The sequence below is a fragment of the Eleginops maclovinus genome, chromosome 13, assembly GCF_036324505.1.
Source record: "Eleginops maclovinus isolate JMC-PN-2008 ecotype Puerto Natales chromosome 13, JC_Emac_rtc_rv5, whole genome shotgun sequence".
Lineage (NCBI taxonomy): Eukaryota > Metazoa > Chordata > Actinopteri > Perciformes > Eleginopidae > Eleginops > Eleginops maclovinus.
In genome coordinates, this window is record NC_086361.1 from 14,997,123 (window position 1) to 15,020,982 (window position 23,860).

Sequence of the window (23,860 nt, forward strand, 5' to 3'; positions counted from 1 at the left end):
TTTGAAAGTGACACTTAATTGTTCACGCAGCTGAACAAAAAAAAGGAACCAGATATCAGATTAGCAGTGCTTCTGTTTATGAGGTCATTTCCCCGAAAATAGACTCAACAGCGGAGGCCGAGGAGGACATATTGTACCAATAGTGCCTACACACACATCCTAGGGAGTAGTAACACATCTACACAAAAGGCAGTGTCCACTCACCGATGCATTTGTCTCAATGGACTTTAAATAAGGAAACAACAAGAAGAATAATCTAGCACTGAGGTTGGCTTTGACACACTCGTTGCGTGGGCCAGACACACATCCTGAGGAACAATCCCTCCCTTTCTCCCAATTATTACATCACAAACTGCTACGCAGCAAGGCCGGGAATCCCAGCTGCACCATGTCAGGGTGGAGGTCTCCTCTGTTGACCCTGTGGAGGAGTGGACACATGTCCATCTCCAGCCCTCTGGTGCATTACTTGTTCCAGGAACATGCCGGACGAGTGCAGCTGATGGTAAACAAGAACGAAGGGGCTGAAGGCACATGCGTGCATCAACAACCTTTCTAGATGTTTTTGACGCAGTTAGCAGCAGGTGAATCAAAACACACCCACGGTGAGTGTTGATGAGAAGCACAGACATTTGGAAGACCATCAGAATTGTACTGTTCGTTCTCCACAGTTTTTTTTTTCAGTGGATGTACTTTTTGTCTTCGAGGTTACATGCTTCAAACTTAATAACCAGGGCACAAACAACTTCATGGGGTCAACTATGAGAATCATAACGACTAGTCCCTTTTCTCTCCATAAAGTTGTTGTTGAAGTCTGTTTCAGGCTCAAATTACTTCTCATGGTGAGTAAAACAGGTCTCAATCCTGTGAGGGGATCTACCTTTGCTTTGTTCTACATATCTAACAGACAAAACACCTGTCCAACCGTCAGTCTGGCAAAGACAAGAACGAGAAAGGGAAGTCCCTTTTTTTTCAACCTAAACGCATGGATGCGGAAATCTTCATGGCGCAGAAGTAAGAAAATTTGAAACAGAACTACGAGGATGTTCAATTCCTGAAAATGACTGACTTGAAGGAATACTTCTCCAACAAAATGACAGTGTATTTCAAAGAAAGCTTTGCCTTTAAGGTGAAAGAGGACTCTAAAGTGTTCTTAATAGAAAGGTTTTAGCAAAATACATGTGTGTATTGACAACTGGGTAAATGAGAATGTATTCAATAATCGAAATCATCCATTATTCTGCACACATTTGTTCATCAACATTTCTATATTTTCTTTATTCTTTATTCACCGAGGAGCCATGTGATAAAATAAAAGTTTTCCTCAAGATAAGGGCAACTGAGATGATGCTACAACTAAATACAAACACTGAGCACACACACACATATCTGTATATATCGTAAAAAATGAAAACCCCTTCCTTTTTTTCCCCACCCAAATAAAATTATTATGAGGGCAAGATAATTACGAATGGAGGCCACTAATATGTTTGTTTGTGTATAAAGCAAAGAGCTGCTGGTGTTTTCTGGCATGTATAGACAACAAACGCATACTTTGGTTAAAGTTAGGGGACGATTGTGGTTTTGGTAAATGATTATAAAGTCTACGTGTCAGGTCTTGTGCTTTTTCAATATCCAATCGAGACCCTTATCTTTCCATGACCAACAGACCAACCAACCAACCTTCAGCTGCAATTACTGGATATTGTTTATGATCCGGAAAGCATTATTCAATATGTCACTAAACATTTTGCAGGTTTGTTCAGGGTGAACATTTTGAAGCTTGGCAGATACATTTATCGGCAGTTTTCTGATTATCAAAATAGAAAAATGTAATCCAGGCAATTCCTTCAATCTGCTGTTTCATGAGTAAGCAATGAATAAATGCAATATTTGCAAGTAATTATAAGCTATATTACACAAGTGTGCATATTTACCCGACAAAGCCCTCTATCATCGTTTAAATTAACGACAACACATATGCACCATCATGTGACGATGGAATGGATTGCTCAGCGTGTAAAGCAGGATGTGAGTGGCAGTAAAGGTCAGTCTGTCTGTCACCTCGGTCACACTAACGTCTCAGATTCATATTGAATGTGAAACCACTGACTTGCAGATTGATTATTGCTGACTGAAAAGTGACAGATTTTGAATCGTTCAGGGACAGGAAAAACTGAATTGCTCAAATCTGCAGAATTTTATTGAAGTCAGCTAAATATAAGTGCTGCTTGATAAGATTCACAAATGTAAGAATAGAAGCAGTTTAATGCCAACTCACATCACTAGTTATACCAAGTTTAGATAATGTCCTAGATTATACATCTAATGTGTTTTTCATATACCAATGTTTTTTAAGAATGAAATATTTATCGAAACTCATATCATCCGTTTGTTACCACAGGGGATTACACCCAATATCATGATTAGCTTCCCTATATAAACCCCATAACAAAGTAAGAGTAAATTATGAATTGTATCCCTGTCTTCTTTATCACAATTCAGATCTGTAATCGTCACAAAGATCCTAAGGATATTTTATGACTTTAAATTAAACTGCATGATATCGTCAGTGCCAAGGATTAAACATAACGATACAGAGACTTTGCCTTGAGGTGACTCTTTGTATAATTAAGTGAACCACATGAATCAGTGACTGTGTGTGGCATGCAGAGGCTTGTTGCTTTGTTCTTTTGTATTCTGTAGCTCTTGTGAGAGAGGTGTTTCCATGGATGATATCACAGATTGGTTGATACGACAATCAATTGCATTGGGGAAAAGATTCTATGACTCCAAAGGGAGTACAGTAAATGTGACATTAAAGAGTAAAGGAAACCATCCTACCATTACACACCCTCTCCCTCGCCTATTAGTTCCCCTTAAACAAAAAGGACAAGAGGAGGCCTCAGGTGGTGCTTCAGCCACCAGGCCCATTCACCCATCCCTTCATCCCACCAGGGACTGAGCCGGCTGTGGCGTTCTCTACACTGTCAATACCTGTCAACCTGCACTCACCCATCCATCCATCCATCCACTAATCCATCCACTGGAGGTACTCATCTCTTCTAATGGAGCATAGTCCATCCATCAGGCCTTTTTTATTGACCTCTTTAAAAGTCATAGTCACATGAGTATTCAAAACTGCAAGACTTCAAATTATCACTAGGGTATGTGGATCTGCTTTAAAGGGTAAAGGTGAAACTAGAGCTGCAATGGTAAGTCAGCTAATCGATGAGTCAATCAACCCAAAAATATATGCCGACTACTTTGAAAAAGTGAGGAATCTGTTCAGTATTCTTCACCTTTAAATGTGCTTTCAAGTGTTAAACAGTATGACTCACTGCAGCGTGACTCGTATGCTTGATTTCTTGGAACATAACTTTTTCCAGAAATGGAGGTAGGTTTGGCCCTATTGTTTTATTTGGAGCAGACTGGAGATCAGAGGCCTGTTGATGACTCTCAGGGGGCCGCAGCCTAACCATGCTCCTTACCTCTCCTGTGGTTATCATCTGGTTATCCAATCTAACAACTGTTACAAAAGCATTATACTGAGCTCCACACGGATTTTAAACTGAAGGAACATCTTATGGTTTGGAACAGTTTGGTTTGTTCTTACTGGTAGGTTAATATGATGTAAAGAGCTTTGAGCTATAAGAGTCTATGAGAGAATGACTTTGGTTAATTACATCGGTAAACATTGTATACTTAATTGTTTTGGTCTTAATGGATAGTTTGGAGTTTTATTGAATCCAGCATGATGTTCATTTGTAAATTGTTGACCATTCAGGGGAAAGTTGGCGATAAAGAAGTATATGCCTTACGGCGGGGCTGGCTTGTGACAGAAAAAAGTCGCTCTGTGTTTTTCATCTTACAACTCTAACCCTTTCACATTAACTTTTCAGTCTGTGTAAGATATTATGACATTTTGATGTCCTAAAAATGTCGTCTTCAGAGTTTAGTTGCTCAATCCCCTGCTGGATCTGATTCTAAAAAACTCAAATGGCAACAGTTATAAAACAATATGTCAAATTCAAGGCTTTAAACCTTATTACACAAACTAATGGGTGACCGCACAGTAACTACATCAACTTTCATATCCAGTCTATGGAGTGCATATGTTGCTGAACGGCCCTGCGTTGTGTCCGGCGCTGCAGGCAGGGACTGTGTGAGCATGCCCTTTGTTATTTACCAGTCAGTGTCACAGGAGCAAGCTTGTCTCCCTCAGAGGCTAAAACAGGCTGGCAAAGACTTGAGATTACATTCCTGGACGCCTGCGGAAAATCCAGCATCATTTTCCATATCAGGCAGCCGTACACGGACCGTTACCATGGAGACCCGGGTGGAAATGGGCTAAACAGAAGTGTCGAGAAGCGGGACAAGGAGAGTGTTTGGGTTGTCTCCCAAATGTCAAGAGTGTGAGATAGTCATAGACTCAGAGACCAAATGATAGAAATGGAAAGTGTTGTTAATATGAAACGCACTTAATGATAGATGCGTCACGTGTTTTTTTAATTTTAAACAGTCTCATGCTTACAAACTACAGAACTTATATTCTCTTTCTGCTTCTTTCGTTATCAGGGACGAGTCATGAGACATTTGCTCAGCAGATTTTTCTATCAAAAGGGAATTAAACATATAAATATATGTGCCAGTATGGATCACAAGACATAACAACATCACATAACCTACAGCATATCCAGTAGGATTTTTTTAAATAAGTCACCGCTCGTTTTAAGAAATCATGGGATAGCTACTCAATACCATTCGCACAATTTTTGCTTATTTCTTTTGCTGAACAAAAACAACCTATTGTATCGCTCACTACAGCAGAAACCATGGTGCTCATGAACAAAACATACGATCTTGTGATGACTGTAAAGTAAAAGGCACACATGCAGTGTTTTCTGGGCTTGTTACGACATGATGTAAGCAGGCTAAACCATCAACCATGTCTATGATAAAGAGAAGCTGTTATTAAATGTAGCCTATATCTTTTTCGTCCTCTTTACAAAATACTAACCAAACGACACCGTGATATTGAGGTGTCTGCAAATAAACAGTCCCAAACCTCAGCAAATGACAACAGAACCTCAAGAGAAAAATATGTGTTTGTATATTTGTGGGAGACTTTAGAAAAACATTCTGTTATGAACAACTATAAGTCCAGAGCCATGCATCAGCCACTCGATATAATGGTCCTGACCCCTGACCCTTGAAGAGCTGAAACCTCTTTGTCTGTTAAACCACAACAATAATCCTGTAAGACTGTCAACCCTGATCCCCTAAGACCATCACTCTCTGAGGACAGCACCTGTTATCCATCAATACCTTTTACGCTAAGTTGTTGGCAGCACTAGGTTAGAGAGACACAGCATGGAAGGGAGACGCTGAGCAGACAGTCTCACAGATATTACCAAACACTGAACATAACTGAGGGTCTTATCTACCTTTTACTACCTGTTCCCCTTTTCTCCATATTTATACTCCCAGACGTGTCCCTACACAACTCCTCCAGGATTCCCAGAATATCTTAGAAACATTACCACAACGCGAAAACAACAATTAGAGAGTGTACCTGGAGGAAGACATAACAAGGTCTGATTTCTGATGTTCCCAGTTCTTATTTCATGTGCTTCCTTTTGCATGCATGCACAGACCATAGCAGTGGTTCTCAACCTTAGGTTTACGTATCGAAACAAGTCGGATTACTGGGTTAGCCCAGAAACTCTGTCAAATGTAACGAGCTGTGGAGATCGCCTTTATATGGGTCGAAAAACAAAAGGAGTTTGAGGACAGTAGTTCTATTTCTCAAATATTCTGGATATCATTTGGAGGTATTTCTCTAAAAATTATAACTTGTGTATTAGTAAGTGCTTAAATACATTAATCTCCCCATCACTGGTGGCCTATCTGCTTTATTTTACATATAGCAGACATTTTCCATATTCAAAGAGAATAAGGGTAAAAGAAGTAAAACGAACAATGCAAGAAAAATGTGCTGAAGCATCATTAAAGAATAAAATAGAAGCAACACACGCCCGACACATATTCTCTAATCTTGTGAAAGCAAATATTTTTGATGACAAGACTTGTCACCACTAAGTGAACCATAAACAAACAAACACAGTTACACATACCTGTTGAATTTCGAGAAGTCACCTGAGGTTAAATGTGTTTGGGTCTGTTGAATGTATTTAATGTTCACTTCATGCAATCTCAAACGTCACAATATGCCATACAACCAGAGGCAGAGTGCTGAGTGACTGAGAATAACCATGCTCCCTTTGGGACTCACAGCGTGCACTGCCTGACCCTGAGCAGAATAAAGAGTTCAGTTCATGACATCATTAGGAAAAGTTTCACATACGGATGCCTTATCAAAATACCACAGCAGCGTTTTACCATTGTTCACCAAGTCTGGGCAAAGCTCTTTCCCTGGGTCGGTCACTGTAAATAGCAGTGGTATATAGAAACTGTGAACTCTTCAGTAAAGACAATGTTACACACACACACACACACACACACACACACACACACACACACACACACACACACACACACACACACACACACACACACACACACACACACACACACACACACACACACACACACACGATGCTCTCATCTGCAAGTCACAACAAAAAGCCAGTTTGCATTGTACTCACCTGTATGAACATCATGCTGTGAGTATTCTGTGAAGTCCTCCTGAGTCTGCTCCAGGTTCATCTCAGTTCACAGTCCTCTCCGTCCCACTGAGCTCCTCGATGTTCCCAAAACGTTAGAGCTGAATTAAGCTCTACATCAGGTCACAAACTGCAGAAAGTCCTCACACACCTCACTGAAGGTTAACGTTCTTCAGTGAACCACTGGAGGACCCTCTCACGGATGAAACAAAAAGAACCCACTGTTAGCATTTTAGCATTTAGCAGTTAGCAACACACAGTGTGCACCTGTTGCTGGCATGCATCATCGTAGGTGTATTTGATTTGGGTCACTGTGCTGGCCGGTGTGCGTCATGTGACTTCTGTTTTTCTTTTTAGATTGTAGCGACTTTAAGTGAACAATACTTTATTTGAAAAAGTGATGCTACTTACGCTTTATAAAAAATATTTAAAAAACGTTTTTAAAAAGTCTATCTGTAAAGGGTATTTTTTCTTTTGCATAATGTCTCGATTTTAGCAGACACTCAAAAACATCTTTGCTAAATTAAGCTATTACTGAAGTGGTTGCAACACGACTTTCTGCTGCATGTTCTCTTTTTGACAGGAGAAGATGAAGCCAGGAGATAAACAGAATGAACAAATAGTTCTACTAAAGGTTTACCTCATAATGACATGGCTTGAGATGGTGCTCCTGGAGACGTGTGGAGGTTTTACTGGAGCCTGTAGGGTCCCTTAATTGTTTGAGTGACATTTTGGAATAGAAAACACTGTCTGAAGTCATAGGTCCAGGTCAGATACTGTCATTGGGCTTAGAAACACGATAATTTTTAGGGAGGAATTTAGAGTAACCTCTAACAGCGTCAGCAGCTTTGTTAATCTTTTAATGTTTTATCCTTTTTTCTCTTCATGTGTGACATAATAGTTTTTTTGGATATGCTTTTATGATATAATGAGCAGACATTCATGCAAACAATAGCTTAGCAATAGTAAGAATTTCAACATGTACAACAATAAGTAATTGTGTTTAAATGACAATAAGCGATGCAAGTATTAAAGTAGTAAAGTATGCAAATGCAATAATTGTAAAGGTCCACATTTAGTGTTATGCCCAACAATAACATTTTGGTATGGAAATAGTACATTTCAATCTCGTGTCTTGTGGGCTAAAATGTAGTCTTAGAGAAATGGTTGAAGAAAGCTTATACGCAACCCCCAAAATGTCCCTAAAGTCTCCAAATTACCTAAAAAAAAACAGTGGTCATAACATCAGTGTCCTGCATAACATGACTCTTCTACACTGGTTGTGGGAATTATTTGAAGAAACACTAGTGAAGGATGATCTCTGGACATGAAGCAGGCAAGGTTTCCATCATGCAATTGTTATTATTCATCAACGAGTTACAAAGCATTTGGAAAAGATTCAGTATCTGCTATTGAATCTGTAAAACTGTAATGGAAACATTTGATCACAGACAGAAAACATTCCTCAGCTGTTACATCTTCTCACCTGCCCCGCCTTATCACAACCCGCCACGTTTTTCGGTTTTCATCTAATGAGTATAAATCAAGTGCAATTACCACATAGCAATCAGCACACAATGAGGAATAGCACTTTTGCTTTAATGACTTGAGTCAATTATGTGAGGTTATAGTTTGGCTATACGGTATGAAAACATCAATTTGGCAAAATTGTCTTTGTCAATCCATTTTTGGCGTTTTAACAGCTGCATTTGGCCCCATTTTCTGCCCATCATACATTCTGAGCATCAGACTGGTCCCCATCTAGACAAACCAAATTATCCTAGACTGTCTGTTTTCATTATGAGAAAACTTGAAATGCTGTTCAGTTTATTATTCAAATTATCATCAGTATTTTGAGGATGGTCTGATTATAAATGGCTAAGGGGTTTAAACAATTGTTATTAGACTTACACCATTATACATTTCATGAGGCAGGCAAAAGATGGACATTTTAATAACCTGCAACAATTTAAAATCTCAAGGAATAAAAGAGACAACATTACGTCATCATGACTTCAGGATGTCCATGCAGGACATGCTTGTCTCTCCTTATGGGGAATATCAGGGTCTGGGCGTCCCATACTGGAATGTAGATCAGAAGGATTCCACATCCTCCACCAACCAGGAATGTTGGGAATTAAATGAGAGTTTGAGCCAGGATGAATACAAATATTTGTACGGATATGGAGGGAGTTACAAGGACAAGTTGGAGGAAGGAAAATCCTATATTTATAAAAAAAAACATGTACAAGCCTTGTATCATTTACTGATGGAAAGCAGTACCCTTTCATGTAAAAAAAAAAACAACCCAGATCTATAAATGTAAGGTTGATGGTTAACAGAAACCTTGCCCTTTCAGTTTGTGAAGCTCAGGTGTTTCTTTCAAATCAAACAATATTTACAAGAAAATGTACTGATCTTGGGCCAACATAAAGGAAGTGGGTGGTCAAAACATCTGGAGATCTGGGTTTCGCTTCATAGCGCTTAGTTAAGAAGTACACATTTTACTGATACACAATCACAAGTTATTTTTTTAATCTTCAATCTTAAGTAGAGAACCCAAAGAGAGGATTTTGAAAAAAATAAAAAATAAATTTGTGTGTATAAAAGAGAAGAAAGAGTGACCACAAATGAGATGAAATACAATGCAGCCTGAGCCAGCAGAAGCAGAGTGTGTATTTTGAAAGCAGGACAAGGATGCTCTCTGGTGGCTGTAGAGACATTTCGCTTGCCCCCTGCAGGGTTAACGTTTATTACCCTCCGGTAGATAAAGTCGATAGACACCTTGACAGTGAGTTCAATAAATGTATAAGGTCAGAAAGACGACCACAGCTTCGAAAAAAAACTAAATGTGTCTGTCAAATTAATGTTAATGGTAGCTTAGCTTTTTACGGCTCTGCTACGACCGTTTCCTAGGTAACAAGTACATGAATCTTCACAGATAGGTTGAAAAAGTAAGACGAGCCACTCTGTTGCAATTCTACGTACTCTAACAAACTGTCCATACTACACGCTGATTCGCTGTTAGTGAGCAGTCCTGCTGCTGATTGGTTAGTAACGTCTACTACTCTGCCACTTGTTTATGAATACGAGTAGGACGTCATTGGTTTTTGTAACCTTAGCTAACAACAACAACCAAAGAGAAATGAACATCATGGCAGGAGATAAATGCGAGTTTGAGGAAACTTTTTCCTTCTCTCCTGTTCCATCCAAAAAACTCCCATTCCTACAGGACCGAGAGACGTTAGAGCTGTTTATGAAATGGTGAAGTAGGACATTTTGTAGGACATTTACCCAACCTGAAAACTCCACAGGTTATCCTCACCCTCTTTTACTTCCGTTTGCAGGGTGTATGCTCTACTAATGGATGCGTGTCTTACTTTCAGGTCCATGCTGGGGAGGATTTCAGCTCAGGCTTACAGCTTTGACCAGTGCTTTTACCCTTACAGCAGTGACAATTTTGCACTGGTAAGACCTACCATGACAAGTCAGGATACGAGTATGAAATTAGGCTACAGTATAACCTGCTCATTCATCATCTTAGTTGAAGTACAAAAAAGGGAAATTAGAGCCCACATATTCGGCAAAATGTCCCATTTCTGAATAATGTATTGTGATTATATTATTGGGGAAATATTATTAGTATTGAAGCATTTACATTTATATTGCTTTAATCTTTCAACATCATTTATTTGTTGATAATGTTTTGTATAAATTATCAGTATTCATAGCAAATGAAGTAATGACATGTTATGTAGTGAAAGGTGCAATATTTGCCTCTGAATGGTACTAGAGTAAGTATAAAGTAGAACGAAAATGAAAATACTAATGTACAACAATACACTTATTCTCAAGTACAGTACTTGAGTAAATACACTTGTCCCACAACTTCTAGAAAATATGGGAAACTTAAATTGATGCTTAATCATTCCCAATCACAGTTTTACAATCGCTGGCTGTCTGTTCTGATAAGATGTCACCATGTGTTCAATCATATGTAATTGCTGTTGATGCCACTGTGTGTTATGCAGTGTTTCTTCAGAGATCCCAATGTGGTATCCAGTCTGGGAAAGATGGAGGCTGGAGCCTGGGTGCCTCTTGGTATGTCATGTCCCATAGAAAGAAATCCTTTCATCACTAGCAGGAAATTAGTCTCATCTGCTGCTGTACAATATTTGCAGTCAAACCCCGGAGATATGTCTTTGACTTCTGTGTGTTTGTGTGTGTGTTTGTTGTAGACAAACCGGTGGTGTCTGTTGCTGTGGAGCCTGTGCCGTGCACAAAGGTCTCAATGGCGCTGTTTGACCCCATCTACTCTTGTGGGATCCTGAGGCCCTCTGGACATATAGTGAAATGCTTTCATGATGTCTACCCTGACTATGATGAACTCAGACAGGTTACTCTCTTTTCTCATCCACACATCTGTCTGGATCTAAATATATTCCTCAGCATGGAGTCAGTCCAAATCTCTGTTTCTCCAGATGTTGCAGGAGGAGGACTCTGAGCAGTACTGTCTGTTTGGGAGAGAGGAGCGAGCAGAGCTTCTTTTTCGCCTCTTCAAGCACCTTTGTGTCGGAGGAGAGCTCTGTCAGTACGAAGACACCGTCAACCCCTACATCAGCACCACAAAGAAAATCTACAAAGACCTGATCAGGTGTGCAGAATCTGACCGTCTTCTATATGAATACATACCATCCAACAATATAAACACTTCATCAGGTTATTGGATACATGCTGATTTAATAACCCTTTAATTCTACCCATTACTTTGTAGTGTTCAGAAGGATCCAGAGACCAAGAAGATCAGTGTTGTCTCCACAGTCCTCAAAGTCTGCGCCTATGTAAGTGACTCGTTAAATGTCTGTATGTGCCAAAATGTACTTGGAGAACATTCTAATGAACTGATGATTTAAAGTTATGTAGTGGCTAATTTGTATTTTAACTAATTTTCACACATTCATTGTATTGTAAATCTTCTGCAGAATGAATCTGGGCGATGTTACCCCGGAAGACAAGAGGAGGATCAGACGTTTGCCTATTTGATTGTCGACCCCTTCAAACGTCATGTGACTTTGTTCTACCACAGCTATGGTGTAGGAACCTTCACTTTGTGACAGCAGAACACTGGACGCTGTCCTGTAAAGCTTCATAGACTCCTGTATGCAGAAACATGCGAGCTAAGACCAGGAGCTAAACCTGGATATCTGTTAAATTATCTATCTCACTAACAAAGGAGAAGGATTCATTCCTGTCAATAAAATATTTTGAAAGTTTGTTCTCTGATTGTGTTCTAATAATAATCCAATGGTCCATAATCCAAATTCAAATTATGATTTAGCAAGTTTTTAATAATGCTATACTTATAATACTATGATTTTCTTTTGCCTGATTTTAACCTCCTGCAATAGAAGCCTATCTTTCCATAGATGTTGTAATGGATTCATTTCCATCAAAAAAAAAACACTGAAGTCAACATACAGTCCAAAGAGCTTTATTGAAACAAATAAATTAATAAGTTAGTCAAGTGAGCTAATTCTATCCTCAGCAGATACACTTTTTGTATCTCTTTAAAAGATCAAATAGAGGTGTGCACTAGATTAAAAAATAAGAAAAGCGCCATATTTCATCAACCAGTAGCTACATCAATTTGAATCGGAAGACTTTGTTGGCTTTAGCATTTTTGCTTATTGCTTTGATCGGTTTCATTTGAACAACACTTCCAATTCCTAAGAGAGCAGTTAAAGGGCAGCGAGCTGGAATGTCAAATGGCAGCAAGTCAGTGAAAGATGGATGGTCGCGCGTCATGAAGAAGGAGAACAGAGTGAAGAAGAGAACGTGCAGATTGGGTCATGCATAGCATTCAGTCAGCTAGACAATCTCGACTTTCTCTCATACTTGGTTTCCTAGACTAGCGCCCCCTAGTGGCTTCAGAGGTAGTTGTGTGGAAGCCATACTTCTCTATGTGACATGCTTATGATCGGATCATGCCTGCTGAGTTTCCTGTGACCATACAAATGTCCATTTCTGCAGGTCTGACTGCTGATAACGTACAGTAAGGGTGTCTATGCTCCGAAGTTCTGCTGGAGTTACACTGATATGCTAAACGCACAGTAATATTCTCAGAAAATATCAAAGGTTGCAGCAGTCATAAAAGACTAATACCCTAAAAAGTACATATTAAGAACAATTTTGATAGTGTTTCTTTAAATCTATTATCTAAAATACTTTGTTAAGCAGCATTAATGTTTAAATTTGAAACAGAAAGCCGCTCCATCAGTTACAGAACAAGGACATAGAAGGCACAGGTCACATTTCCTTTTTATGTCTTGACTCATGACTTAACGGGAGACATCCTTATCGTTTCCTTTTTTTCTAATACTGGGGCCACCACGAAACAACAACATGCAATACAGTGATCTCACATTTTCATGAAGCTCAACACTCCAGGTGACAATGAAGTGAAAGCACTTTTAATGCCCCTAATAATTCCTTACTATAGTTTAGGCCAAAGTACTAAGAGACCTCGTATTTTTCTACAAAATGAATGCAAAATATGTGTATGATGCACACTGCAAGCTCTGAAGTGCCATTAGACCAATGAAATACATTCACTGTTTGAAGTCTGAGCTTGACTTGGATGGAAAAGTGGAGCACCTGAGTCAACTGGTTTGACTGGAACAAATAAATGAAGGGACAGAAGAACTGTGTCCACTGGCCAAATACAATATGGTAAATGTTTTCTTAGTCGAGGCTGGCAGCAATTATCTGATGACGTTTTAAAAAATATACATTATGAGCTCTGCAATTGGTGAGTGTGAACCTGAACCGTTGTCTTTAGTTACAGTTGTGTCATCCATGATTCAACTTGACAGAAAAAAAATCTACATTTATTTGAAGATCATATCTAACTCAATTAAATATATTAATTTAAATCCTACATTCACTTTAACAACCAAAATCATTTTTAAAAAAACATAACATTTTGCCATATGGGTTACACAAAATCGAGTGCATGAACATAATTACAGTAAAGAAATCAAACACAAAGATAAAAAGACAAAAAGGTGTTGTATTCATCAAGTGCCAAAGTATTTAAGTAAAGGAATAGCTTTCTTTGCGTGTGTGTGTGTGTGAGTGTGTGTGTGTGTGTGTGTGTGTGTGTGTGTGTGTGTGTGTGTGTGTGTGTGTGTGTGTGTGTGTGTGTGTGTGTGTGTGTGTGTGTGTGTGTGTGTGTGTGTGTGTGTGTGTATGTTTGTGCATTTGTGCACTCCAGTTTTGCCCACAAGCACAGAGCGTTAACTGTGCATCAAACATCTCCAAGAAAGAAAACAGAAAAGACAGAAGGGAGTAAACAGCCAGTAACACCTATGTGTGTCTAACCTGCACCCTGTCTGTCTGTATTGAAGCTGTAAGGCTGGAACCATTTCCTAAGACACGTGCATTCATGAGGATAATGGCCTGGAATTCATGCGTTAGACTCCGGATGCCTTACAGGTGGTTCTTTGTTTAAAACTGGCCAGAAAGTAGTTTACATCATCCCCACAGCTGCTGACTGCAGAGATCAGATGCCGTCTGATGGCTGTAGGAGTGAGACTTACCCTCCTGTAATATAAGAGAATCAGCTGAAATACTAAACCTGACCTGAGGCTATATGTGATTGATGAGGAGCAGTGCCGACATTTTTTATAAATGTCTAAATTCAGACCGAGGGTCAGGGAGGTTTTATCTACAGTAACATGCATGTCTGGGGGTGGGCTGCAAGACAGAGACGTTTAAAGGACATGATAAAAAGACGAGGGGACAGTCGCCTTTGATACATTGAAAGGGGGGGATTTCAGACCAGTTAAAGGACATGTTGGCTCTACACAATCTTAACTAGGTAGGAACATTCCTCACTTGAATGCCAGCCAAACAGGGAATAATGTCTCAGGAATTTTTTTTTGCAATTGGGCTTGATAGAGACGTAACATCTGCGAGAGGGAATGAAGATGAAAACAAACAACAATGTAAAGTACACATCACTCACTCCGACTCATTCCTCCAGCTCTGTTTTCACATAACATTATGGGTATTTAAAGCAGGATTTACACATTTAAATCTCGTTGAGGGTTAGGAAGGTGTACCGCGGAGGTTCGGTGCTTTGGCAGGGGGGCTGTTGAGCAAGGTCCAAAGGTCAAATTATTTTAGTGTCAATGGCTCCTGTACTGTTTGTCTGGTGCTGGGATATGTGTAGTCGGGACTCATTACATTCATCACAGCCATGCTATGGTACAGAACAAATGACAAGCATGGCACTGGTTACGTCAACTTAGTCAGCAAACTCTCAGTCAGTTGATTCAAGCAGCCAAGGAAACAAAAATGTGCGATGAGAGGGGACAAGATTTCTCCAAATATACAAAAATTCAAATTCTGACTATCTACAGTTAACAGCTTTAAAGGAGGCATGGATATATAGCATGAAGTGAGTGAAAGTGGTTCATTATTCAAGTCATATTTGTTAATGTGCCTTCTCTTCATCGGCATCCTCATGTAGTGGGTGTCCTGTTCAGGTGGAGCCATCTGCTGGCCTCCGTCTGTATCCGCTCTGGAAAACACATTCACTTCAGGAAAAAGAGGTGAGGGGGGAGGTTTGAGATGAAAGGGTAAAAATCATCCCAGACAGATATGAAATGATGGAAGACATTTAGGACCCAGCCGAAGGAAGACGTTGTGTAAAGGGTTTTTTGAGTCTGTGTTGGGACAGCCCGGAGACTGCTCGGCTCACTGTCATTCCAGGTTGCCACTCTCGGAGATGTTGAGCGTGTTGGCAGAGGGGAAGAGGTCTTTTTGGTCCGTGGGGCTCTGGTAGTCAGATGTCAGGTCGGGGTCCAGGAGGGTGGACAGGGTGAAGTGGGACGAGCCTTTCTTTAGGCACTGCGAGTAGAAGCTGAGCAGGAGGTCCAGCTTGTTCTCTATAGATTGTACCTGAACACACACACACAGAAATGTGTCAAACTCCTCCTTTCTAATTCATTCAATCTCGTGTTTTTGCTGTTGTTTATTGCACCTGTATTTATATTTACAGTACTTGGACTTACATTGTTTGCACATTTTTTGTAAATGAAACTCTTCCTCCGTTACCTGTTTCTCCACTTTGACAACACGTCCCATCATGCTCAGCTCATCCAGTGGGTCCAGTTCTGGCGGTGTTTTCTCTCCCTTTTCAGAGCGTGCTTTCTTATCGGGCTGGACGGCTCCTCGCCCAATTATCTGGTCCACCCTTTCACACAAACACAGACAAATTACCATAAATAGGATAAACACAAAGATTGTGTGTTTGTGGAATTGATCTCTTCATCTAACTCAAACTAATCAGAGTATTTTCAAACATTCAAACAGGGTAAGGCACACAAGAAGAAAGCTGAGACAATACTTTGAATTATACTAAACAAAAAATTTGAGATTTACTTTTTGTTAAAGGCATGAAATATACCTCATCTGCAGGCTCTTGATACGGCCCAGCATATCCAGGTGCCCTGCAGAGTACTGCTCAATGACGTCCTTCACATCGTACGGACGCAGCGTCTCCTTAAACTTCCTCTTGGCCACAAGAAATTTCAATATCCTGCACAAACACACCAGACTCGCTGTTATCATTCTTCTGAGCAACTGTAAAGAACCCCAAACTGCACACACACACACACACACACACACACACACACACACACACACACACACACACACACACACACACACATATATGGGCATACAGTAAACCTTTGGAAAAATGCAGGGGCAGGAAAACTATCAAACGGTGCGTGCGTGACCCTGAGAATACCAAGATTAATTACAGTCAGAGTGACCTTATCATTCACAAACAGCCCCATAAAGAGAGCAGAGTTTAACCATGTGGATATATTGTGATGATGACAACATCTCCCAGAGACATTCGCTTATCAGCACATGCTGTTTCAGCAATTAAGCATCAACCCTAACATAGTAACACACACAAACACCTTTTATCGGAGCTTCCTGCTGTTCCTGCTTTTTTGTCAGCATGGTGGACCACAGCTGCTCACACTCACACACATCACCACCCACATCCCAATGTGGGGGAATCACACCGAGGAATGTTGACCCAGCACTGCCAACGTATCAGTGACAGAGTCGGTATGTTTGGGCGTCACGATGGAGGGAGTGGAGGGTGTGCAAGAGATAATTGGGAGGGAGTGAAGGGAAGTTTGTGCATGTGTGTGTGTGTGTGTGTTTGTGTGTGTGTGTGTGTGTGTGTGTGTGTGTGTGTGTGTGTGTGTGTGTGTGTGTGTTGTGTGTGTGTGTGTGTGTGTGTGTGTGTGTGTGTGTGTGTGTGTGTGTGTGTGTGTGTGTGTGTGTGTGTGTGTGTGTGTGTGTGTGTGGCTCTCTGTTTTGGGTGGGTCATTCATTTCCCATCTTATCACTCACAGGATAGGCGGCTCTGAGATGTTGGCTCCGCAGAGGCCCCGGAAACACCAAATGTAAGCGAGACAAAACACACACACTCAAGCTGTCATCTCGCCCTGTGATGGATTGCGGTACAAGTCAAGCTGGGTGAAACAGAGTAGTGGAAAAGAGTGTGAGGGCAAGGAAGTGAGGGCAAGGAAGAAGGGGGATTTTTTTAAAGGAAACCCTATCTCACACACGCAGGCGACTAAGCCCACCATAATACTCCGACTTGCATCGCAGGAGGAAGAAAAGAAATCGCAATAAAGGTCCGAGGAAGAAGAGGATCAGAAACAGCTGTCCTGAGAAAAACGTCACACACACAATTTTGGGTACAGAAACATGCCCACTCCAAAATTAAAAAAATCACAACAAATCACAACCCCACACACGTGGGCTTAGCAGGAGCAAGTGAAATCTGAGCTTCGGAGAGAGGTCAGTTTCTGAAATACCCTGGGTAACCTTTGTTGAGCTCTGCAGCGCTTGCATTTACAGCAGCCACATGCAGCGACAGATTTGTGTAGTGACCGGTGCTGCAACAAAGGGGAAGAGAAGGTGCGAGGGAAGTAGAAGAAGAGCGAGAGGAGGAGGAGGAGAGGTAGACTACAGCTGCTGCCATAGCAGCCGTCAGCGCGCTCTCCCCCTCATGCAGCACCGTTTCTTGATGACTCCTGTGCTTTGGGTATTTTTGCAGGCCGACTTTTCTTATTTTGCAGGTGGATGCAGATTTCTTTTGCCAGGGTGGGTCTCAGGTGTGGAAAGAAGAAAAGCTTTGTGTGGGGGGGGGGCCTTGATTTGGATCCTCCATAGGTTTCTTCAAAATGCTGACTTTCTCTCTTATTCGATAAAATAGCTTTTATAATACATGGTCAGGTTTGAGTGTGGCCCCCTCTCCCCCCAGAAAACTTTCTCCTACGGTGCAACATTTACTGGCAATGGCAGAGTACAGCTGGCACAGCTCACTGAAAGATATTATATCTTTCTAATGTAAGGAAGTTGAGACGTTACAACGCAGCGATGATTGGATGGACAGGAAATGTCATCTGTGCCCTGAAATGCTTGCATAGCTAGTGCAAATATTTCTGCAATTCAGCAAAGGTGGATCCATGATAGTCTCCAATAGCAAGGTTTAATCTGTGACTTAAAAATGACTGTTATGCTGACACGAATCCCGGGTGGGGCAAGTAGTGTGAGCCACTGCAGGGAGAGTCTGACTCTCCAAAAGATAAGAATACCTAGGTGAACAAAACTAGCGCACCAGGTACAGTATGTGTCTTCAATCATTCTTACAGAGAAATATTGTGCACAAACATTAAACGACTTATAACAGCTAAAATATGATGAAGATGACCAGAGATACATTTTTATAAGTCATAAGCATGCCATGTAATTAAGTAGGAGCTTCATCCAAAAAGCAAGCCCTTTTTAGAGTCACAGTAAGAGAGCACAGAAAAATGTCCCATCCTCCTCCTCTTTTTCTCTTCTTGCTCCCGCTGCCTCCCCATCCGTACATACACAGAACACTGTACACATTTATCAGAGCAGCCGGGCACTGATAAACCACATGTGCCTCTCTAAAGTGAAGGCTCAGCAATAAGGCCTGCTGTGCAATTCTGTGTTTCACAAACATCAATCATGAACCCTCGGTGCTGTGTGTGTGTGTGTGTGTGTGTGTGTGTGTGTGTGTGTGTGTGTGTGTGTGTGTGTGTGTGTGTGTGTGTGTGTGTGTGTGTGTGTGTGTGTGTGTGTGTGTGTGTGTGTGAGTGTGTGTGTGTGTGTGTGTGTGTGTGTGTGTTAACACGGTGAAGCACCTGCTGATTGCACACCTGCACTATCTATAGGAACTCCCTCTCTTCTATTGTCTACAGCGCAGAGCAGCTGAGGTCAGAGCTATCTGCTGAGTGCAGTGCAAACTGAGGAGGGGTCCTATTATACCGTATCAGTGGCAAATTGATATCAAACTAAAATTATCATGCTGCATCCCGAGGAGAATATCTAGCAGCAGTGTATTTACAACGAAGAAACCTCTGATATAACGGCAGAGTTTTGATGTTTTGAAGAGGAACTTATATGTAGTTAGTGTGTCGAAGCATGCAGGAGCAAAACACATTTCAGCCGCCTCAAAATCATCAATATCAGCATGTTTGCTATATTTAAAATATTTTCAACGCTTTACCTCGCTGTCAGACAGCCCGTTCCGACAGGTAGAACTGTTATCTTCAAAGCAACCAGACTCCTTTGACAAAATCCATTATTATAAAATATGGCTTGATCAGCTAGTTAGTTTGTGATAATGTGTGTAACCGACCGCCATCTACTAAAGCTACATTTACAATCTATTGACTATGGATAAGTCACTCAAACAGCTACACTGGATAGCATTCAAACTATTGAATTAAGTGTTAGCACACATCAGGTTCAGACAGCAGAGATGTTTTTCCTAAATTGACTTCTTACTTCTTTATGGATTATTGTAATCATCATTACCAGGATAGATCAATAAAGATTGTAGTGAAGATTATGACATATCTAGACTCCTCTTTACGCAATAGGCAGCAGAATTAAACGCTACTCTCTTGACGATGGGATTTTACTTGATGGATCAATAATATTAGGCCAAATGGGTTCCCACAATGGAGTTTATTTCCAGGCACATACATATGTTTTTCCAGAGCTTCACAGAGTGCATGTGGAACCACACAGGCAGCGTCACTCTACCCTGAGAAATGCAGTGAGGGGACAGCGCTGACATCGGGGACCCAAAAGACAGTGGAGCCAATGCGCTCTCTGATCAAACCTCTCTGGAGACGGGCCTGGCCCCAACACCAGATGTTTGCTAGCAGTTTTTTTCTGCCACCATCAGTGAAAAACTCTACGCTGTGAGTGTGGGTGTATATGTGTGTGTAGAGGGGGAGTTTGCATTCAGGATGATGTTGGTAACCCTGGGGAGAATCTGCACATTTCCAAACAGAAGATTATGTATTTTTTTATTTAACACATGAGTAAGTAATTATTATAGTTGTTGTATAGATTTGCCAACCAAGCGTTTCTTCACACGCAAGCAAGCACGCACGCGTACACACACACACACACACACACACACACACACACACACACACACACACACACACACACACATGATTTATGAGTAACTAGTCTACATTTTTAGTTTTTGCTTTCCTCATCACTGTAATCTCAAGTATGGATTCATTCAAAGTGTCTAAGCACAAAAAAGTCCCGGACATCTATCACTCACAAACTACATCACATCAGAGCATACAGCATCACAGTACAATATACTGCGATCCCCAGGTGTGTGTGTGTGTACTCTTTAATAGGCCACACTGTCACAACACATGGCCGGCCAAAATGAGCTAAGCTTGCTAAGCGACAAGGTCACGCGAGGTAACTAACCCCGCCTCAGGAGGGCTCAGTTACCTCTTCTATTGGGGCATTTCTACTCCGTCAGCTGAATCTGCGCACATCAGCGCCTAAATGGAGCAGAACGTTCACCAACTAATGCAGGCCTTGAGAAGTGCCCATGTCTGAATACACATGTATATACATGTATGGATTTTTCCTCTGAACATAGTGACCTTATTCTATCAATAAGCAGCAGCACAGCAGCTCATGCTTGCAGCTTAAGGAGAAGTGTCCTAGTAAGCCTGGAAACATGAGCTTTTAGTGCAAAAAAAAGCCCTCAGCTTAAGGGTTTCATATTTGAATGGATTTAACTCAACCTGGGTGAGTCATTTCTAGCACTAACCTGAATCAGGTAAGGTCCCAAAAAATATATACTAAAAACCATAACGTCTCCTGTGAAGAAATACTTTATGTTTGTATAAATTCATTCTACCTGGTTAGAAAAAACAGCTCTGCATGTTAGGCGGACAGATTATCAGCTGTAGCAACTGAACATTTTTTCACTGCAATGTTTTTTTTGTCCTCAAATTAACTAGGAAATGCTTTTAACCGGGCCCAAAATTACAATGTTGAAGAAGGACCACCATATTTGTACAGATATGTAAAATAAATGATAAATTCTTAATGTCAGGACTCACCTGACAGCCCGTATTAGTGTCTTCACTGCTGGGATTACATCCTCCATGGCAACATCACAATATGGTTTGTCTTCCACACTGTCCTCCCCGACCCCTTCTACTGAGCCAAGACAGAGGATGACACATTATTAAACAGAAATGGTTCTTGTGGGTGTAAAGTGTTTGGATGTGTGTGTGATGCCTACCATCAACAGGAGGACGGGGTTTGAGGCGAAGAGAGGTGCGAAAGCGTGTGCGATCATTAAAGCTCCAGCTCTTCTGGACCTTCCCAGGGCTCGTCGCCTCGGCAACGTTCTCCTGGCTGGGTGAATGGCGGACACCGGAGCCCGGGGGCATCGGTGACGCCTTGTTCTTAATGGATTGGGATGATCGGGAATTGTTCATCCTGATCCGATCCCGAAATCCCATTTTACTGCTGAAAGTGAAGGTAAAATATTCAAACACCTCTAGGCACAGGTTTTTTTTTGTAGATTATAAAAGTGGTTTTCGCAATGACCACACTGTCCATGCCTTTGACCTTAACAGCAATCTAAACTGTGTTATCCTTGGAGTTTAGCGGTGCAGCAGAACGGCAGCCTGAGCTTGTTAGAAAAGAGTTAGTTAGTAAAGGTGACACGACAAAATATGGCTTCGTCTTTCAGGACAATCTTCAGAAAGACTTGACAAACAGACAAAACAGGGCCACAGACAGACATTTAGATTTTGTCTCAACAAAGAACAGTCTAGCTGACTTATCAGGGAGGCAGTTTGACCCCTCAATATTGCAAAAAAACGGATCTTGCCCTGAGGATTTGCTTATTTAATTTGCCTATGATAGCACCTGATTCAGCAATATAAGACTGAAACCTGATTCAAGACTTGCAGTAGTGCTGGGCAGGCAGAAAATGTTCCACCTAGCTTCAGAATAAAGACACGCTTCCCTAATCCCATCACAGGGTGAATAGGCATCAACATTTCGGCTTCAAAGCGCAGCCGTACAGAAGGTGTCTGATTAATAACTCTATACCACTCACAACAACCCATGCAGGCCGCTGTGTGAGGTCATCTTCTTACAGGAGGAAAGCTATTTGGCGGCCATTCTCTCCAACAGATTGACTTCTACTATAAACCATGCGGTTATAACATGCTCTTGAGAGCACTCCTTCTCTGAAGCCACTTACATCTCACACACTGTCACGGATCCATAAGGCAAACATCATGCACCACAGAGCAATTCTAACCCAGTCGTTCACTCCCGCGTCTCTACGATGATATACTCTTTGTTGTGCGTGTGTTACGGACTGCCATTTAAATTTAAATTTAAATAGTTAATGGAGGTTAGAGGTAAATGCATTTCATACAGGCTAGCTGAAATGCTTTAGGTAAAATGGACGAAATGGGGGAGATAGAGTGAAAGGGCATTGCATGCTGTTTGGTAAGTAAATGATTTGGATGCATTCAGGTTCATAACTTCACTGAATCTTTCCAAAGCATTGGAACGATATCGCATGCTAACAGAAACACTTAAAATACCTTTTAAAAACACAGCACTTACATGCTGATTTTGTTGAAAGGTTATATGACTAATATGAAATAGGAAAACATGCTGAATCATTTAAACCTTCTCTCCAAGAAAACACTATAAATGAGCCAAACAACTGAGTTTAAAACACAAGTCAAGAGCGGGGCAATTCTTTTGACTTCAGCTCCATTTTGGGAAAAGTTGTTTGCTTATTTTTTCAGTGGAATATTTTATTTCCTTGTTTCTTTAGAGATGTTAGATGAAACATTTGATGTTAACAAACTAGAAAACGGATATTTTTGTGACATAACCGAGACTTCTGACGTCAACACATGGTTTATCCTGATTTTCAAGCAAAAACCAAGTCAAATCAGAACTTGTTTCTCCAGCAGGAAAGATTGAGATGGAGAAACATCCTTTCAGGATAGAGCAACACAGCAATTCTTCAAAGTCAGGTACTCACTCAAGTATTTGTGGACCAGAGTATTCACTGTTTAAAGTACTTAATTGGTAAGTGCAGGATATGTATAAAAAACAAAACAATGCACTAGTCCACAAATATGAATGTTTCAGGCAAGGTGCGGCTTTTTAGGAGGAGTATGAGTGATGTTATTGATTTTGGCGTGCCCCGTGCACAGGCTTGTTGCCGCGGATACCTCTGCTTGCGGCCAGGGTGAATCCGGAAGAGACCCCGTTTTTTAGAAAGGAGTTGACTGAGGAGACACACAAGGCAGAGGGAGAGATGGTGAGAGGACACGGGAGGGAGTGGGGTTCAAGGAGAACAAGAAGTTCTGGGACACCACCTGGGTACATTGTTAACCCGTTAGGATAACACGAAAACCAGGGAGAAAGGGGGAGATGGAGGGGTGAGGAGTGAGATCTCAATATTCCAAAGAGCCCTTTCCCTTCCTCATCTTGCTGCCTTATCTAAACCTGGAAGATTAAATTCTTAGAGGCCGTTTTGGATTATGGAGACAGCGTTAGTGAGAAGTGAGGAGGCAGGTTTAAACCGGTATGGTGGGGAGGATCATGCAAAGGTAGTGGGTTAGTGTTTCATCCGAGTATATTCATCAACACAGCCCATTTAACATCATGGTTTGGCAGCAGCGCCTCAAATCCAAGACATGCAGAAGTCTGACATTTCAAATTATCAGCCC

General features: G+C 41.1%; 2 protein-coding genes across 4 annotated transcripts in view; one reads left to right on the forward strand and one right to left on the reverse strand.

Annotated features, from left to right (window-relative positions):
• Positions 1–9,805: 9,805 nt before the first annotated feature.
• On the forward strand, positions 9,806–12,158 carry cfap300 (cilia and flagella associated protein 300). Its single transcript, XM_063899478.1, has 7 exons — positions 9,806–9,947; positions 10,070–10,151; positions 10,715–10,784; positions 10,922–11,079; positions 11,165–11,337; positions 11,458–11,524; positions 11,666–12,158. Exons 1-7 carry the CDS (start codon positions 9,829–9,831, stop codon positions 11,795–11,797), a joined length of 801 nt encoding a protein of 266 aa, XP_063755548.1. The 5' UTR covers positions 9,806–9,828; the 3' UTR covers positions 11,798–12,158.
• Positions 12,159–23,860, reverse strand: part of LOC134875072 (potassium voltage-gated channel subfamily KQT member 4) — a 42,377-nt gene continuing 30,675 nt past the window's right edge. The window contains exons 10-14 of one of the 3 annotated variants that reach the window (XM_063899476.1): positions 21,388–21,614; positions 21,203–21,302; positions 16,156–16,287; positions 15,804–15,942; positions 12,159–15,647 (exon numbers count right to left, since the gene is read on the reverse strand). In XM_063899476.1, coding sequence (XP_063755546.1) covers positions 15,450–15,647; positions 15,804–15,942; positions 16,156–16,287; positions 21,203–21,302; positions 21,388–21,614 — 796 coding nt within the window. In that variant the 3' untranslated portion in view covers positions 12,159–15,449. Of the gene's footprint in view, positions 15,648–15,803; positions 15,943–16,155; positions 16,288–21,202; positions 21,303–21,387; positions 21,618–23,860 lie in introns of all 3 variants that reach the window. The other 2 variants (XM_063899475.1, XM_063899474.1) reach the window with 2 other exon arrangements.

Coding starts and splice junctions, on each gene's coding strand:
- cfap300 (XM_063899478.1), top strand. CDS start 9,829: ATGAACATCATGGCAGGAGATAAATGCGAGTTTGAGGAAACTTTTTCC. Junction 11,080..11,164: donor ACTATGATGAACTCAGACAG/GTTACTCTCTTT, acceptor CTGTTTCTCCAG/ATGTTGCAGGAGGAGGACTC. Junction 11,525..11,665: donor TCCTCAAAGTCTGCGCCTAT/GTAAGTGACTCG, acceptor AATCTTCTGCAG/AATGAATCTGGGCGATGTTA.